Source organism: Leptodactylus fuscus, chromosome 10 (genome assembly GCF_031893055.1).
Source record: "Leptodactylus fuscus isolate aLepFus1 chromosome 10, aLepFus1.hap2, whole genome shotgun sequence".
NCBI lineage: Eukaryota > Metazoa > Chordata > Amphibia > Anura > Leptodactylidae > Leptodactylus > Leptodactylus fuscus.
In genome coordinates, this window is record NC_134274.1 from 16,917,425 (window position 1) to 16,935,105 (window position 17,681).

At 46.1% G+C, this 17,681-nt stretch overlaps 1 protein-coding gene across 1 annotated transcript in view; it reads right to left on the reverse strand.

Annotated features, from left to right (window-relative positions):
- The window catches only part of LOC142219111 (alpha-2-macroglobulin-like), a 58,054-nt gene that overhangs the window by 23,277 nt on the left and 17,096 nt on the right, over positions 1–17,681 (reverse strand). The window contains exons 17-24 of the mRNA XM_075288078.1: positions 16,945–17,062; positions 15,514–15,655; positions 14,947–15,172; positions 3,770–3,896; positions 3,047–3,168; positions 2,761–2,818; positions 2,200–2,283; positions 1,063–1,239 (exon numbers count right to left, since the gene is read on the reverse strand). Coding sequence (XP_075144179.1) covers positions 1,063–1,239; positions 2,200–2,283; positions 2,761–2,818; positions 3,047–3,168; positions 3,770–3,896; positions 14,947–15,172; positions 15,514–15,655; positions 16,945–17,062 — 1,054 coding nt within the window. The remainder of the gene's footprint in view (positions 1–1,062; positions 1,240–2,199; positions 2,284–2,760; positions 2,819–3,046; positions 3,169–3,769; positions 3,897–14,946; positions 15,173–15,513; positions 15,656–16,944; positions 17,063–17,681) is intronic.

The window sequence follows — 17,681 nt, forward strand, 5'->3', positions numbered from 1 at the left end:
TACAGAACTATATATCAGGGGACAAATGCAGAAAATACATATAATAATAATAATAATAATAATAATAATAATAATAATAATAATAATAATAATAATAGTTAATATAATAATCTTCTTCCTCTGAATGGGATCATTCCTCCACCTTTTTGTGGATGCCATTGGCTCTAGTGTTTCAACAAATTTCACAATTAGATTGGAAGGTCACCCTAGAGAATAACTACAATAGTGTCCATATTACCATTGTATACAAATAGCTAAGATTTACCTTTCACCAGTCACGAAAAGTCAATGTGTCCTACAATAACCAGGTTGTACTACAGACCCTCTAAAATCTTACGGGTTTAACCAAACATATAGAGGACTCTGTTCTCCGACTCTATACTATACATTATGGCTACATTTCAGTTCATCAACACAAGCCATTGAGCTTTGATTGACACAAGTCCAACCAGAACTTATTGCCATCTCTTTTCTGATCACCAAGCCCGACTGATCACTATAAGGCTGCATTCACACGGAGTAAACGCTGGCGTTTTTTGTGTGTTTTTTGCACATAGCGCCGCGTTTACGCTGCGTAGCGTCGCGTTAACGCCGCGTATACGCCGCGTTAACGCTGCGCTATTTAGCGGTGGCGTTGCCCGGCGTTAACGCCGCGTATACGCGGCGTTAACGCGGCGCTACGCGGCGTAAACGCGGCGCTATGTGCAAAAAACACACAAAAAACGCCAGCGTTTACTCCGTGTGAATGCAGCCTAATAGTGTCCACGTTTAAAGGACGCAACGGTCATACATGTGAGCTGTCACTACCTTAATAGTCAATAGGGTTGATGAAAATAATGGAACCCTGTTGTTAGCCATCTCCATCAGGCCCATAAAAAAGTAAATGGGTTTCCATGCTATTCTCCTTGCAGAAGTGCCTGCTCCATATTGCTGAAGCCCAGGGTCACGAGGAACATGTCTGCCTGTCATTAGAGTAGCTGCTCAGTTCTCTCTTCTAGAATATTATCCAATTGTGAAGCTCCAGATGGATAGAGGTGGCCATCGTACAATATATTCACTCACCACGTTCCAGGAACTTGGTGGCTTTATCTTTAATCTCACTATTCAGCTGATGAGTCTTCTCCAGATACTGAAGGATAAAAATGTTAGGGGCAAATAGGACCATGTTCTGTTCTCCACATCCATATGGCATGGCCAGGAGACGATCCAAATTTTGCATTGCTGTGCCCATCAGATCTCCTATTGGAATTGAACTGGTGGTTAAGGGGTTCTCCAGATTTCCAAAAAAAAAGTATCTTATGTAACCTAGTGGAACATTTCTCTTCGTGTAGCCATATACTGTAATCTGAATGATTCCCCTACACACATGGAAGCTCAGCCAAAGGAGAGAACAAAAGCAGCGGCCAAACTCCTCCTTTAAAACCGCACTATTCTTTTTCCCTCCAGGATTGGGCTGTTTGGGGGGGAGTCAGAAGGTCCCATACATTAGCTGGTCAGCTAAACCCACCAAAATCGATGCGTTCGGCCAATAGTGACACACATCTAATGTATATGGCAAGCTTAAATTTCTAAGCCAGTCTGCTGAAATCTCTTGTCTCTTCCCCCTATACTGATATATGGGAATACAGCCATATGGTTGAGGCTAGGATCACATTAGCGGGCTCTCTGTTGTTCACGTCCAGCAGCAGCCGTTACCTGCAGACATCAGTGCACCCCATAGATTATAATGGGGTTCACTGGATTTCTGTTGGGTTTTCACTGTTTTTATACTGAAACTGATGGAGAGAACGATCCTCCGTGCAGGACCTTTCTCTGCCGGTTTTATGCAGAATCTGCAGCAGAATCTCCATTGTAGATGTGAATCTAGCCCAAGACACAGCGGTGTATATAAAAAGAGATCAGACTGGAGTCCTCATTATGGTGGTGATGAATTCGCCAACCAGGGTCGGGTGTTAGTTTCCTCATTTCCCATGAACTTTGAAACAATTCCTCACCCCCATGTTTGTTAATACTAGGTGAGGAAAGATGAGTCCTGCACAGGTTGCTGTCTCCCAATAGGTAATGGAATAGGACCAGTCAGAGCGTTCTCCTTTCTCCAAGAAGCTGCTTCTATGGTACATTTGCCCTTATTTACACAAGAACTACAACTCACAGATGAGATTATAGACATGTCATACAGGTATCACAATTCAGTTTTACCAATCACTGTAATGTGGGATCTTTCGGAATCCTTCAGAATGTTTTCAGGAATCTTAAGTGAGATCTCCTCGGATTTAGAATCATCTAGGACCAAGAGAAATATTAAGAAGATATGGATGTCCTTCACAACTTGTAATCCTAGATACTTGCAACCTCCAAGCTGTACAGACCTGTACTTCAGCACCCATGCAAGTGTATAGAGCTTTACCGTACCTCCTTGTGCGTATCATCACACAGACCTTTTCTTTGTCGAATTGTGTACGTATCCAATTGCGCAATAAATTTGTGGCAAGTCACTGTATTGCTTCTAGGGGACAATAACACTGTACGTGCAGGTCCTGATGGAGTCTAATGTGGCAGCACACAGACACTGTGCAGCTGTATACTAGGCAGCTGTATATACAGTGTATATATATATATATATATATATATATATATATATATATATATATATATATATATATATATATAACCTTAATGAGCTACCATACAGGTTCTGTGGATTTGAGTGTGCATAAATTTAGGTGGAGAAACGTTAACGTAATACATTTCCATTCTTACCTTCCCCCTTGCTGCACAGTAGAGCGCTGTACGATTTCTCCTCCAGGACTCCTCCTGGCTGAGCAGAATAGAAATATGGAGATACAGTCAAAAAGAGCAAGATACATAGAAGATGTCTGTGCTGTTACCATGTGTCAATATTAAGGCTTATGTAGAACGTGGGAAGACAAAAACAAGTTCTTCTTTCTCTCTTAGTATATTTCAGACAGTTGTAAGGTCTTTGCAGCTTATAGCTTTCTTTATTCTTAGGGTTTGCTCATTTCTTTTGTGAACACAACCTACTGACCTGGACAAGCAGAGGCTTCACCACTGTATCGATGCTCCCCTGCCTGGGGACAACAGGCACCTCATTGTCACATAAGTCTTCTGTATCCACAGCTTCTGTGGTCACAGTAATGTTCACCTCTCCTGGATATAGCAAAAGAGGAAATGTCATATTATGGAAGAGCGGCGGTACTTGGTCACCCAATATGGTCCCGTCTACTAGCCTCACTCTGCAATATGGGGGATGTTTTGATGGCAATGCTTGTATAGATGAATGGGAGAGAAGTTGCTGTAATAAATCTGCTTTGGAGGTCATGCTGCAAAAATCTTTGTATTTGGAATAACAGGGACCTACAGGCAGCAGCAATACCCATAGGACCAAATCTAACATCTTGGTTACTCGAGCATGGCTATAATATTTTTTCCTTGTAAGGACCATTATTTGGTGTGTGCTCAGAAGGATGTTGGGGGTCAGAGTGAGATACAAAGTAACTACTACATTTTTATTTAAAATTGAACTTAAATTGCATCAGTCACTTTGCAATGACCGCCACCTAGTAGAGACTATTAAAGGAAACTATGACCATATGATTGTCAGCAGTAGTCCAGTGGCAGGCTCTCTACATGGCCTGATAGGAGGGCTCAGTCTATCTCTGTGGCACTGAAGGGATGTCACTGGCACCTGATGTACACGAGGACTTCTGTAATATTACCCGGACACATCTCCTGCCCTGGAGGACATTACCTAGTTTGGAGGCTTTCAGGTTCCAGTAGAAAGTTTTGCTCCCGTCTACACAGAGGCAGCTGCTATACTGACAGTCATCACATGGTCTCCCCTCCAACTCTACAGATGGGCGAAGTGTCGTCCTGACCTGTCAGTAAGAAAATATAATCTGACGGTGAATTATATTATACTACAAATTAGAGATTGAGAGACAACGAACAGATCACATTATCAGTAGAGATGAGCGAACACTAAAATGTTCGAGGTTCGAAATTCGATTCGAACAGCCGCTCAATGTTCGTGTGTTCGAACGGGTTTCGAACCCCATTATAGTCTATGGGGAACAGATACTCGTTAAGGGGGAAACCCAAATCCGTGTCTGGAGGGTCACCAAGTCCACTATGACAACCCAGGAAATGATGCCAACACCTCTGGAATGACACTGGGACAGCAGGGGAAGCATGTCTGGGGGCATCTAACACACCAAAGACCCTCTATTACCCCAACATCACTGCCTAACAACTACACACTTTCCACATTCAAAAAAACCTCTATCAAAGTGGGAAAATACCTGGAAACCTTCTTTACTCCCCAAATGGATGGACACAAACCCCAATTTAAGCTCAACAAACAGTAACAACCACTCCTTTAAATCACGTTCCCCATGACAACCACAAATGGAATAGGCAATGGGAATTCCAAAAGCCCTCACCCTTAACTGTCATTTTGAGTGTGTGTGTGTGTGTGTGTGTGTGTGTGTGTGTGATGTGGTAAGACCTTCCAAAATTCACTTTTCTAGCCCTTAACATGAGCCCTTCCAAACAAAGTTACAGGACCTTAAGCTGAGCTACCAGCAGAGATTGAGGCCCTTGGCATGAGTAGAGCCTTGCACCAGCAGTGTTTTTGGCACTTAGGGTGAGTTGAGCCTTGTACCAGCGTGTGTCCCTTAACATCAGGCGGGCCCTAAGTTCTGCGCTTTGCACAAAAGTTCCACATTAACTAGGCTGAATGGTACAAAGATTAGTAGACCCGAGAACCAGGAACAGGTCTTGCAATGGCTGTCGGATAACGCTTAAGGCACATTGTCCACCAGCCAGTCAGCCTCTACCTCCTCTTACCCAACAGTCTTGTCCTCCTTCCACCCAAAATTCCCAATCTTCCCAGAACAATAACCCCAACTGTCCCTGCTCCCCAGAGCTGTTCTCCCTTCCTTTGACTGTACCGCAACCTGCCCCTCCATTTCGCGATTCCACGGACCTAACAGACGAGTATCTGTGTCCAGATGCTCAAACACTAGAGTCTCCTCCATTCCATCTCCGGTCGATTTGGTGGCGGATGACCAGCAACCCACCCTCATCGACGACGATGAGACGCAGTTGCTGTCAGGGCAGCCAGTTGACATGCGCATTGTGCAGGAGGAGGAGGCGAGACAGGAGTTGGAAGAGGAGGTGGTGGACGACGAGGACACCGACCCCACCTGGACAAGGCAGATGTCAAGCTGGGAAAGTAGTGTGGATGTTGAGGCAGGTGCAGCACCAAAAAGGGTAGCTAGAGGCAGAGACATGTCCAGAGGCAGAGGTCAGCTGCTTTGCCGAAGCCAGGCCAGACCCGGAATGTCCGAAGATGTTCCCTTTTGTACCCAGCCCAGAAAAACTCCCCCATCGAGGGCACGTTTCTTGAAGGTGTAGAGTTTTTTCAAGGAATGCGCCGAGGACAGATATAGTGTCGTCTACACAATTTGCCTCTCGAAATCGAGTAGGGGCCCTGAGAAGAGCAACCTGTCCACCACTTCAATGCACCGTCATTTGGAATCCAAGCAATGGAATCAGTGGCAGGCAGCAACGGCAGGACAAACGTCGCCCGCCGTTCATGCCACTGCCTCTGCTCACAGTGCTGGCGATGCACTCCAGAGGACGAGCCAGGACATCACTTCATCTGCCTCCGCCACTTTGTTGACTTCTCCCTCATCCTCCCCTGTTTCTGTCTTATCTCCTTCTCCTGCACCATCAAAGGCACCATCAGGCGCTTCTTTACAACAACCCACCATCTCTCAGACATTGGAGCGCCGGCAGAAATACACCGCTAACCACCCACCCACGCAAGCCTAGAACGCCAACATCGCTAAACTGCTGGCCCAGGAGAGGTTGGCGTTCCAGCTTGTTGAAACTCCCGCCTTCCTGGACCTGATGGCAACTGTGGCACCTCACTATGCCGTCCCTAGCCGTCTCAACTTCTCCCGGTGTGGCGTCCCCGCCTTGCACCAGCACGTGTCACTCAACATCAGGTGGGCCCTTAGTTCCGCGCTTTGCTGCAAGGTCCACTTGACCACCGACACTTGGACAAGCACCTGTGGTCAGGGATGCTGCTTATCTTTAAGGACAGGCAGGGTGAATGTGGTGGAGTCTGGTCCCGGGGTGCAAACTGAGGTACCCTATCTCCTCTCCCAGGCCAAAATTCATGGCAGGAGTAGACTGAAACCCTACGTCGCTGCAACCTCCACCACAGCTACTAGCGGCATACGCTAAAACACTGGTGTGGGGAGACGTCAGCAGGCGGTGCTGAAGCTCATCAGCTTGGGGGACAGACAGCACAGTGCCTCCGAGGTCAGGGATGCCATCCTGGCTGAGATGGCATTTTTTTTTCCCTGCTACACCTGGGGCCTGGCATTTTTACGCCTGTGATAATGGCTGGAACCTGGTAGCGGCTCTGGAGCTTGCCAGCCTCCAACACGTTCCATGTTTGGCCCACGTCTAACCTAGTGGTGCAAAGTTTTTTGAAAACATACCCAAATGTACCGAAGCTACTGTTGAAAATGCGGCGCTTGTGCGCCCACTTTTGCAAGTGCACAGGAGTCGCTGCTAGCCTAAAAACACTCTAGCAAGGCCTACATCTGTCCAAACACAGGCTGTTGTCCGTCATTCACACACGCTGAAACCCTACAATACCATATCTTGAGCAGGGTGTGTGAGCTGCACAGACCTTTGATGGAGTTCCATCTACAAAACCCAAGGGTTCCTCAAAGTCAGCTCCCAAAGTTTCTGCACCATGAGTTTCCAGGGGTGGCAGAGTTATGGCTAGGGGCAGAGGCATGGATAGGGATGATGTCTAGGGGCAAAAGCAGTGTGGATGTGGAGGCAAGCTAAGCAGGAAAAACTGGGGGTACAAGCTAAGGCATGGACTGGGGTGATGTCTAGGGGCAAAAGCAGTGTGGATGTGGAGGCAAGCTAAGCAGGAAAAACTGGGGGTACAAGCTAAGGCATGGACTGGGGTGATGTCTAGGGGCAAAAGCAGTGTGGATGTGGAGGCAAGCTAAGCAGGAAAAACTGGGGGTACAAGCTAAGGCATGGACTAGGGTGATGTCTAGGGGCAAAAGCAGTGTGGATGTGGAGGCAAGCTAAGCAGGAAAAACTGGGGGTACAAGCTAAGGCATGGACTGGGGTGATGTCTAGGGGCAAAAGCAGTGTGGATGTGGAGGCAAGCTAAGCAGGAAAAACTGGGGGTACAAGCTAAGGCATGGACTGGGGTGATGTCTAGGGGCAAAAGCAGTGTGGATGTGGAGGCAAGCTAAGCAGCAAAAACTGGGGGTACAAGCAGCCGGTGGCATCATCACTGACAAGCACAGCTGTCTGTCAGCTGACAGGCTGACTTTCACCAAAATGAACAGACAATGGATAGACTCATCATATACATGTCAGTTACATGACAAATTTAGTGCAATTTGCAAGTCCAAGATGGGTTGGAGATCTGCAGAGAGGAATCTCACCACCTCTTGCGGGTGCCATCATTTGGAAGGCAAGCCCTGGGCTCAGTGGGTGAGAGCAAGCGCAGGATAATCGTCGTTTGGCCTGGCGGCCACTGCCTCTCCCACTGTTGACAGGGCTGGCGCTGCAGTCCAGACCAGCAGCCAGGACACCTCCACATCTGCCTCTGACACTTTGGGGAGTTCACCCTCATCCTCACCTTTTCCTGCCATTTCTCCTTTTGCCCGCGCCATCATGCGCCTCTTCCCAGCAACTCCCCATCTCCCAAGCCTTTCATTTCATGCTAAAGTACAGCGCAACCCACCCACATGCCCAAGGCTTCAACGGCCTCATCTCAAGAAATCTGGCCCAGGAGATGTTGGAATCCCGGCTGGGGGACACTCTGCCCTTTTTGGGCAGAGTGTCTACTGCGCCACCGCACTGTGCCGTCCACACCAGCACTTTCCCCCAAACATGAGGCGGTCCCTAAATTCAGCGCTTAGCCCTAAAGTTCCACGTGACCAGTTACGAATGGACAAGTGCATGCGGACAGGGACGCTACCTTTCAATTTTGGCACAGTGGTTGAATGTAGTTGAGGCGTGGACCGGGTCGCAAAATGTGGTGGCCTGACTTGTCTCCCCACACAACATTCCTGGGAGGAGGGCTGAAACACCACCCTCCTCCGCTGTTAAATTGACCCCAGCTACGAGCTGGAAACGCTGCAACACTGGTGTGGGGAGACGTCAGCGGGCCGTGCTGAAGCTCATCAGCTTGGGGGCCAGACAGCACACTGCCTACAAAGTGAGTCATGCCATCCTCGATGAGACGGCAATGTGGTTTTTGCCACTGCACCTGGGCCCAGGCATGTTGTCATGTGTGATAATGGCCGTAACCTGGGATCGGCTCTGTAGCTTGGCAGCCTGCAACATATTCCATGCCTGGGCCACGTTTTTAACTCATTGCTGCTAATCATTTTAAAAAGGTACCCCAATGCTCCTGAGCTACTGGTGAAAGTGTGGCGCTTGTGCGGATAGTTTTTAAAGTCTATAGTTGCCGCTGCTAGCCTCTATGCACTCCTACAACGCCTGTACCTGCTGGAACAATGGCTGTTGTGCGACGTCTCCACACTGCTGGCACTAAACATATCATGTGTTGAGCAGAGTGTGTGAGCAGCACAGACCTTTGATGTAGTTCCAACTCCAAAACCCTCGGGTTCGTCAAAGTCAAATCCCTCAGTTGCTCAACCATGAGTGGCCATGGGTGGCAGACTTATGTGAAATCCCATCCCATCCATTGCACTGGACACGAAACATTAGCATGCGCTCAGCACAACTTTGGATATGGCAGCTGCGTTAAGCAGGGTGCAGGGTACAACACAGACCAGGCCCGAGCACCAGGAACAGGTGTTAGAAATACTGCAGCATCCGCCATTTCCTTCCAATTTTGGGGTTTTGGACCCGCCACTGACTTGTCTGGACCTAAGTGGGGATCATGAGACACAGTTACCATCAGGGCAAGCTGTGGTCATGTGCGGTTTGCAGTAAGGGGCCAGTGCGCAATTGGAAGAGGAGTTGGTGGATGACGAGGCCACCGACCCCACATGGACAGGGGTGATGTCTAGGGGCTAAAGCAGTGTAGATGTAGAGGGAAGCTAAATCAACAAAAAATATGGGTAGAAGCAAAGGCATAAACTGGGGTGATGTTTAGGGGCTAAAGCAGTGTAGATGTGGAGGGAAGCTAATTCAACAAAAAAAAACAGGGTAGAAGCAAAGGCATAAACTGGAGTGATGTTTAGGGGCTAAAGCAGTGTAGATGTGGAGGGAAGCTAATTTAACAAAAAAAACAGGGTAGAAGCAAAGGCATAAACTGGGGTGATGTTTAGGGGCTAAAGCAGTGTAGATGTGAAGGGAAGCTAATTCAACAAAAAAAACAGGGTAGAAGCAAAGGCATAAACTGGGGTGATGTTTAGGGGTGAAAGCAGTGTAGATGTGGAGGGAAGCTAATTCAACAATAAAAAAACAGGGTAGAAGCAAAGGCATAAACTGGGGTGATGTTTAGGGGTGAAAGCAGTGTAGATGTGGAGGGAAGCTAAGCAGCAAAAACAGTGGGTAGAAGCAAAGGCATGCAAAACTCTACCCTGTTGGAAGACTTATTCCTAAGTCTGGAACACGTTAATGGCCCCCCTGGACAAATTACTGCCACTCAGGGGCCTAGTGTCACCAGGAGGGACAAGTATAGGCGCATGTTGTGGGAATACTTGGCCGACACCAGCTCTGTCCTCTCCGATCCCTCTGTGCTCTACAGCCTACACTTATTTTCTCATCTTTTTTTCTGCACTGCACATCTCTTGCCTGCTTCCTTTGGGATCTTACAAGTGGTGGTCCACTTCCACAGATGGTAACTTCACTAGACAGTGTAACGGGAGTAGCTGAGGGATCGCTGTCTTAACCACTTTTTGGCACAAAATTAACTTCCAAAGCCAAATATGTTGCAAGTATATGATGCAAGGACACCTACACACCTATCTCTGACACATTGGGGAGTTCACCCTCATGCGCCCTTTTGGCCTGCACCATCATGCGCCTCTTCCCAGCCACTCCACATTTCCCAAGCTTTTCATTGCAGGCAGAAGTACAACACAACCCACCCCCATGCCCAAGCCTTTAACAGCCTCATCGATAAACTGCTGGCCCTGGAGATGTTGGTGTTTGTTTATGCTTCTGGAGACCCAGGCCTTCCGTCAGCAGATGGCAGCTGGGGCACCTCCCTATGCTGGGCCTAGCCGTTACTACTTCTCTTGGTGTGCTGTCCCTGCCTTGCGCCTGCATGTGTCCCATAACATCAGTCGGGCCCAGAGCTCTGCGCTTTGCTGCAAGGTCCACTTGACCACCGATACATGGACAAGCGCCTGTGGTCAGGGATGCTGCAGTGCTTATCTTTAATGACAGGCAGGGTGAATGTGGTGGAGTCTGGTCCCCGGGTGCAAACTGGGGTGGCCTATCTCCTTTCCCAGGCCAAAATTCATGGCAGGAGTAGACTGAAACCCTACGATGCTGCAACCTCCACCCCAGCTACTAGCGGCAAACACTGTAACACTGGCGTGGGGAGATGTCAGCAGGCCGTGCTGAAACTGATCAGCTTGGGGGACAGACAGCACAGTGCCTCCGAGGTCAGGGATGCCATCCTAGCTGAGATGGCATTTTTTTTTCCCTACTACACCTGGGGCCTGGCATTTTTGCGCCTGTGATAATGGCTGGAACCTGGTAGCAGATCTGGAGCTTGCCAGACTCAAACACGGTCCACGCGTGGCCCACGTTTTCCAACTTGTTGGTGCCATGTTTCTTTGAAACCTACACCATTGTGCCTGATATACAGGTCAAAGTGGGGCCATTTTCGTAAGTGAGAACTAGCCTCTGCTAGGCAGAAAACATTCAGAGCACACTCCTCTCATCTTCGCACCGTTGGCTGGCGGAGGAAGACGAGGGGGTTGGAGTGGCATCTGATGTCCCTGTCCCACACGAGGCTAGAGGGTGCACTTCAGTGCATCCCATTGCTTCACCACAAATGGTGTGAAGGGGAGTGGAAAATGGAGGAAATGGAGAGTGACCCTTACAGTTGGGGCCAGCAAAGGCATGCCAAGTAACACACTGGCACACATGGCTGACTTCATCTTGGGTTGCTTTTCAACACATATTTCACATCATGAAGAACAAATAATACTGGATTTTTACAAGCCTCGAACCCCGGTCTAGGTCTAATGTCTGTTCCTTTCTTATATTAGGGGAGAGGGAAAAAAAATTACTTCAGTGATACGTTTAGCGTACATAGACTGACTATTAATGTGTATCCCACTTAGTGTTGTTAGGGTTACACACCGTCACAACCTGGCTAAAGCTTCTATAGCTGTTAATAAAGTCAACATAACTTTACGGTATCCAAAAAGACAGCTGGTACCGACAGAGAGCAAGACAAATGTCAACCAAAGCTGTGAGCTCTGAACACCCACAGTGACTTTGGCGTCATCATCATTATAAGGGAGCGGGTGGTAATAAATAACTTGGCAGTGCCTAAAACCCAAAAAGCTTATACAACTATATTTACATTAAGATACACAAATGACACTTTTCAGTAGCATGTCATGAGACAAGCTGATAAGCTCTTCCTTTGTGCAGTGCTATTTGAAAGTTAAACGCTGCCTTTATTTTAATTCTGGAGAAGGTGCAGACATTAGATTTAGAACATGTTGTCTTCATTGTCCAAATCCTCTATATAGGTAACGTGTTTTTCGGGCCGAGCTGTCTGGGAACGAGCTGGTGCAGCACTGACAACCTGGGTGAATATGGCAAGAGCCTGAGATGTAGGGTGAATGAATCCCCAAATTATTTGTGGAATTCCCAGTGAGACAATGGCACTATCTACCAGTAGCAAAAATTGTGGGTGCACGTAACCCCAATATATTCATTGAATTCCCAGTCAGACAATGGCACTATATACCAGTAGCAAGAAATGAGGGTATTTGTAACCCCAATATATTCTTTGAATTCCCAGTCAGACAATGGCACTGTATAGCAGTAGCAAAAATTGTGGGTGCACGTAACCCCCATATATTCTTTGAATTCCCAGTCAGACAATGGCACTGTATACCAGTAGCAAAAATTGTGGGTGCACATAACCCCAATATATTCTTTGAATTCCCAGTGAGACAATGGCACTGTATAGCAGTAGCAAAAATTGTGGGTGCACGTAACCCCCATATATTCTTTGAATTCCCAGTCAGACAATGGCACTATATACCAGTAGCAAAAATTGTGGGTGCACATAACCCCAATATATTCTTTGAATTCCCAGTGAGACAATGGCACTGTATGGCAGTAGCAAGAAATGAGGGTATTTGTAACCCCAATATATTCTTTGAATTCCCAGTCAGACAATGGCACTATATACCAGTAGCAAAAATTGTGGGTGCACGTAACCCCAATATATTCTTTGAATTACCAGTCAGAAACTGGCACTATATAGCAGTAGCAAAAATTGTGGGTACACATAACCCCAATATATTCTTTGAATTCCCAGTCAGACAATGGCACTATATACCAGTAGCAAGAAATGAGGGTATTTGTAACCCCAATATATTCTTTGAATTCCCAGTCAGACAATGGCACTATATAGCAGTAGCAAAAATTGTGGGTGCACGTAACCCCCATATATTCTTTGAATTCCCAGTCAGACAATGGCACTATATACCAGTAGCAAAAATTGTGGGTGCACGTAACCCCAATATATTCTTTGAATTCCCAGTCAGACAATGGCACTATATAGCAGTAGCAAAAATTGTGGGTGCACGTAACCCCAATATATTCTTTGAATTCCCAGTCAGACAATGGCACTATATACCAGTAGCAAAAATTGTGGGTGCACGTAACCCCCATATATTCTTTGAATTCCCAGTGAGACAATGGCACTATATGGCAGTAGCAAAAATAGTGGGTGTATATAGCCCCAATTCTATTGCTAGGGGACTTGCAGGGTATTTCTGGGGTGAAGGTGGGGGGGCACACCGTTGGAACGGGTATCGGAGGTATATATCGGGTATACGGGAATACACTGTCAGTGTATTCCATTCAGGATCCGCGGAAAGCTGGGTTGCGGCGATTGAGCCCGTCAGTGCCACGTTACACTGACAAGCTTCTCCCTGGAATTTAGCTCTTATAAGAGCTGTTGGTTGTCTTCTCCTTCCTATCCTAGCCTGTCCCTGCCTACCCAGAATCTAAGCCCTAGCTAGCTGGACGGAAACCTCCGTCCTCGGTGAATTGCAAGCTCAGAATGACGCGAAGCTGGGCGTCGCTGTTCTTTTAAATTAGAGGTCACATGTTTTCGGCAGCCAATGGGTTTTGCCTACTTTTTTCAACGTCACCGGTGTCGTAGTTCCTGTCCCACCTACCCTGCGCTGTTATTGGAGCAAAAAAGGCGCCAGGGAAGGTGGGAGGGGAATCGAGTAATGGCGCACTTTACCACGCGGTGTTCGATTCGATTCGAACATGCCGAACAGCCTAATATCCGATCGAACATGAGTTCGATAGAACACTGTTCGCTCATCTCTAATTATCAGTAACATAAATAGTAATCGATATTCGTAATAAAGTTATATACTGTATAATCCCTGTACTGTGACATCACTGTGTGTATTATCTCTGTACTGTGACATCACTGTGTGTATTATCCCTGTACTGTGACATCACTGTGTGTATTATCTCTGTACTGTGACATCACTGTGTGTATTATCCCTGTACTGAGACATCACTGTGTGTATTATCTCTGTACTGTGACATCACCGTGTGTATTATCCCTGTACTGTGACATCACTGTGTGTATTATCCCTGTACTGTGACATCACTGTGTGTATTATCTCTGTACTGTGACATCACTGTGTGTATTATCCCTGTACTGTGACATCACCGTGTGTATTATCTCTGTACTGTGACATCACTGTGTGTATTATCTCTGTACTGTGACATCACCGTGTGTATTATCTCTGTACTGTGACATCACCGTGTGTATTATCCCTGTACTGTGACATCACTGTGTGTATTATCCCTGTACTGTGACATCACTGTATTATCCCTGTACTGTGACATCACTGTGTGTATTATCTCTGTACTGTGACATCACTGTGTGTATTATCTCTGTACTGTGACATCACTGTGTGTATTATCTCTGTACTGTGACATCACTGTGTGTATTATCCCTGTACTGTGACATCACTGTGTGTATTATCCCTGTACTGTGACATCACTGTGTGTATTATCTCTGTACTGTGACATCACTGTGTGTATTATCCCTGTACTGTGACATCACTGTGTGTATTATCTCTGTACTGTGACATCACTGTGTGTATTATCTCTGTACTGTGACATCACTGTGTGTATTATCCCTGTATTGTGACATCACTGTGTGTATTATCCTGTACTGTGACATCACTGTGTGTATTATCCCTGTACTGTGACATCACTGTGTGTATTATTCCTGTACTGTGACATCACTGTGTGTATTATCCCTGTACTGTGACATCACTGTGTGTATTATCCCTGTACTGTGACATCACTGTGTGTATTATCCCTGTACTGTGACATCACTGTGTGTATCAACTCTGTACTGTGACATCACTGTGTGTATTATCCCTGTACTGTGACATCACTGTGTGTATTATCCCTGTGCTGTGACATCACTGTGTGTATTATCTCTGTACTGTGACATCACTGTGTGTATTATCTCTGTACTGTGACATCACTGTGTGTATTACCCTGTACTGTGACATCACTGTGTGTATTATCTCTGTACTGTGACATCACTGTGTGTATTATCCCTGTACTGTGACATCACTGTGTGTATTATCTCTGTACTGTGACATCACTGTGTGTATTATCTCTGTACTGTGACATCACTGTGTTGGTCTTTACCTTTATACATTGTTTCAAGTAGTTAAACACTGTGGCTTTAAGAGTGAAAGTTTCTCCTCTGATCACAGAATACGGCAAAGTGATGTCCACAAAGAAAGGCTGGAAAACACGAAAAGAAGCAGAAGGGGCAAGTCCGAAACCACTGGGGCCCATACAGAAAGCTCCCCCGTGCCAGTCTGTGATGGTGTCCGGAGCCGCATCATGGAGAACGGCAATCCCAGAATCCCTAATCCGAGCAGATTAGAAAGAAATAACAGGCAATGATTCTTAGTGATTAAGGACTAGAGGAATAATAGTTATGGCTATAACCTATTGTAGTGACTGTAGTATAGAATATATAGTTATTATGTGCCGTGTACTATCTAACCTAGATCTTCACAGATTGCTCTTTAAAATATCAGGTACAGCTAGAGAGATATTAGACAGTCTGGATTACAAGGTGGACAGATGGCGGCATTCCCTGCTCCTTCAGAGTCTTAATCCCATTCTCTGGTTTAGGGTGAAAAGTAAGGGAAAGACTTCTTTCGTCCTTTGCTCTGGCCGGCAGTCCAATGAATGGCGTCTTACCCCACGGCTTCCAGCTTCCATATCCATGTTTCCGGGAAGTAATGTCTTATCACTGACTTCTGCTTTTCAAATGTAATTCTGTTTGACGATGGAATCATATCCATATATCCTTTCTCATTAGAGGAAAAATAGCGATAAATACCTAGGATAAAAATACACAATTGACATAAACTGTTTCGAAAGTTGAATAAAAGGGAAGGAACGACGGCTTTTCCTGTTCACACAGCGGTACGAGGGTTTACTTTTTACAGGACAGATTTTACTTCATGGTGTTACCAATTACTATTCTATACTAGATACTGGGAAGCTAAAGAAAATGGGGGGGGGGGGGGGGAGATTTAGAAAAAAAAAAACTATTTCCTCCACTTTGTGTTTATGAAGTTCACTGTGTAGTCAAGAGGACACATTACCTATATTCTGCAGGTCAGCACAATTAGGGAAATACTAAATTTTAGGATCTCTTTACATTATTTAATTACATTATTTATTTAATAGGTGCTGCTCCAGTGATTTCGCCACAGTAGGATTTTTTTCTCTAGCCCCCACCATTCGTAAGCAATCAATGTTGTTAGTTTTGGTGCCTGGTATACTATTTAGGCTCTGTACTGTCAGGAGGGCGGAGTCAGTAACAAGGTGTGTGATTCTGAGCTCTGACACTGGCTGCCTCTGATTGGAGCTCTGAATCATGTGCCTTCTCCTGCCTGACACCGCCCACCTGACAGTACAGAGCCCAAGTAGCATATAAGGCACCAAAACTAACTGTACTGATTGCTCAGGAACAGTGGGAGCTAGAGGAAAAATTTCAATTATGCTGAAATGAGTGGAGTGGCGCCTATTAACAGATGCTAAGAACTGGAGCTGTCTCTTTAAGGGACATTGTGTCCTGCCCTAATATGGGGGCATTATGAACTGCTCTGTTTGGGAGGTTTCGTGGAGGCTTTTTAAGGGGTCCACAGGACACTCATCCCCCTGGCAGCTCCTTCAACTTTCATATCATCACTTCCTGGTTGTTGAAGACCATTGTCCACTCCTTTCAACCCAATGATATTGAATTCTCGTCTTCTTATTTGCGATCCCTGCCACCAATGTTCACAAGTCTCAATGGAGGAGACGGGTGCTGAAGAAGAGGATTAGAATGGGAATCACGCCGCTGCTTTCCTGCTGATCATCCTTATTATCCATGAAACTGCCCCCCTATGTATGCCCCTGGCTTTGCTCTGCAAGAATCAGTCCAAGGCAACACCAGACAAAACTTGTAAAGCTAAAACGTAGAGCGCTAAAACCTAAGACTAATACTGTAGCACACAGGTCTTTCCAAAGCGTTAGGAGAGCCGGCGTGCCGAAATGTTGTTTATAAAAAAAACACAAACGTAAAAAGCATTAAAATATGAAATATTGGCTCTAAATACATAGATTGCATTAAAAAGTTACTTGTTCCATCTGGGGTGTATACGTAATGACCCCATGCCTTCCTGAAACGATTTCTATGTTCATCATTTGTTGTGGAACGTTTCATTGTAGCGCTTGTCATTATTTTTAGGCTCAAGTCCTGTATGGAAAGAAAGAAAGAAAAAGTTACTCGTCTTCTCTCACATCTCCAGCCAGATAAGGAGTTGTGTCTACTCTTCAAGTCCTGTGTATGTCTTATGCGTCATTAACAGCCAGAGACTAATGGGGACCCCCGAAGTGGTGGAGCTGGAACAATGGGGGATGATGAAGAAGGATACTATACTTTTTATCTTTTGCCATTATTTTTTCCTATTCCGTGTTCTCTTTGGAAAGTTTAAGAAATAAAAATAAAAATCCCTTAAGGCCGTGTCCCCAAGTAGTGAAAACACCATACAGTGCCTGGAAAGTGGATGGGACTCTTGGTATTCCGTTCAGGGGGGTGTCTCCATGCGGACTCCTTGCGGACAGAATACAAGCGCTAGTGTGAACCAACCCTTAGATCCCATTCAGATGAATATGAGTTGATCAGCAGTACCTGGTCTGCTTTCTGCTTCCAGCTCTATTCTCTGTGTATCCGTTTCTGAAAACAGGTGATCCATGGAGGGGCCAGATGTTAGACCCCCAAAGATTTGATATTAATAATCTACAGTTAAGATAGGTCACCAATATTTTTAGCCAGGAAAAAATGGGATAAAAAAATCCGGTTTCGCGGCGGAGAG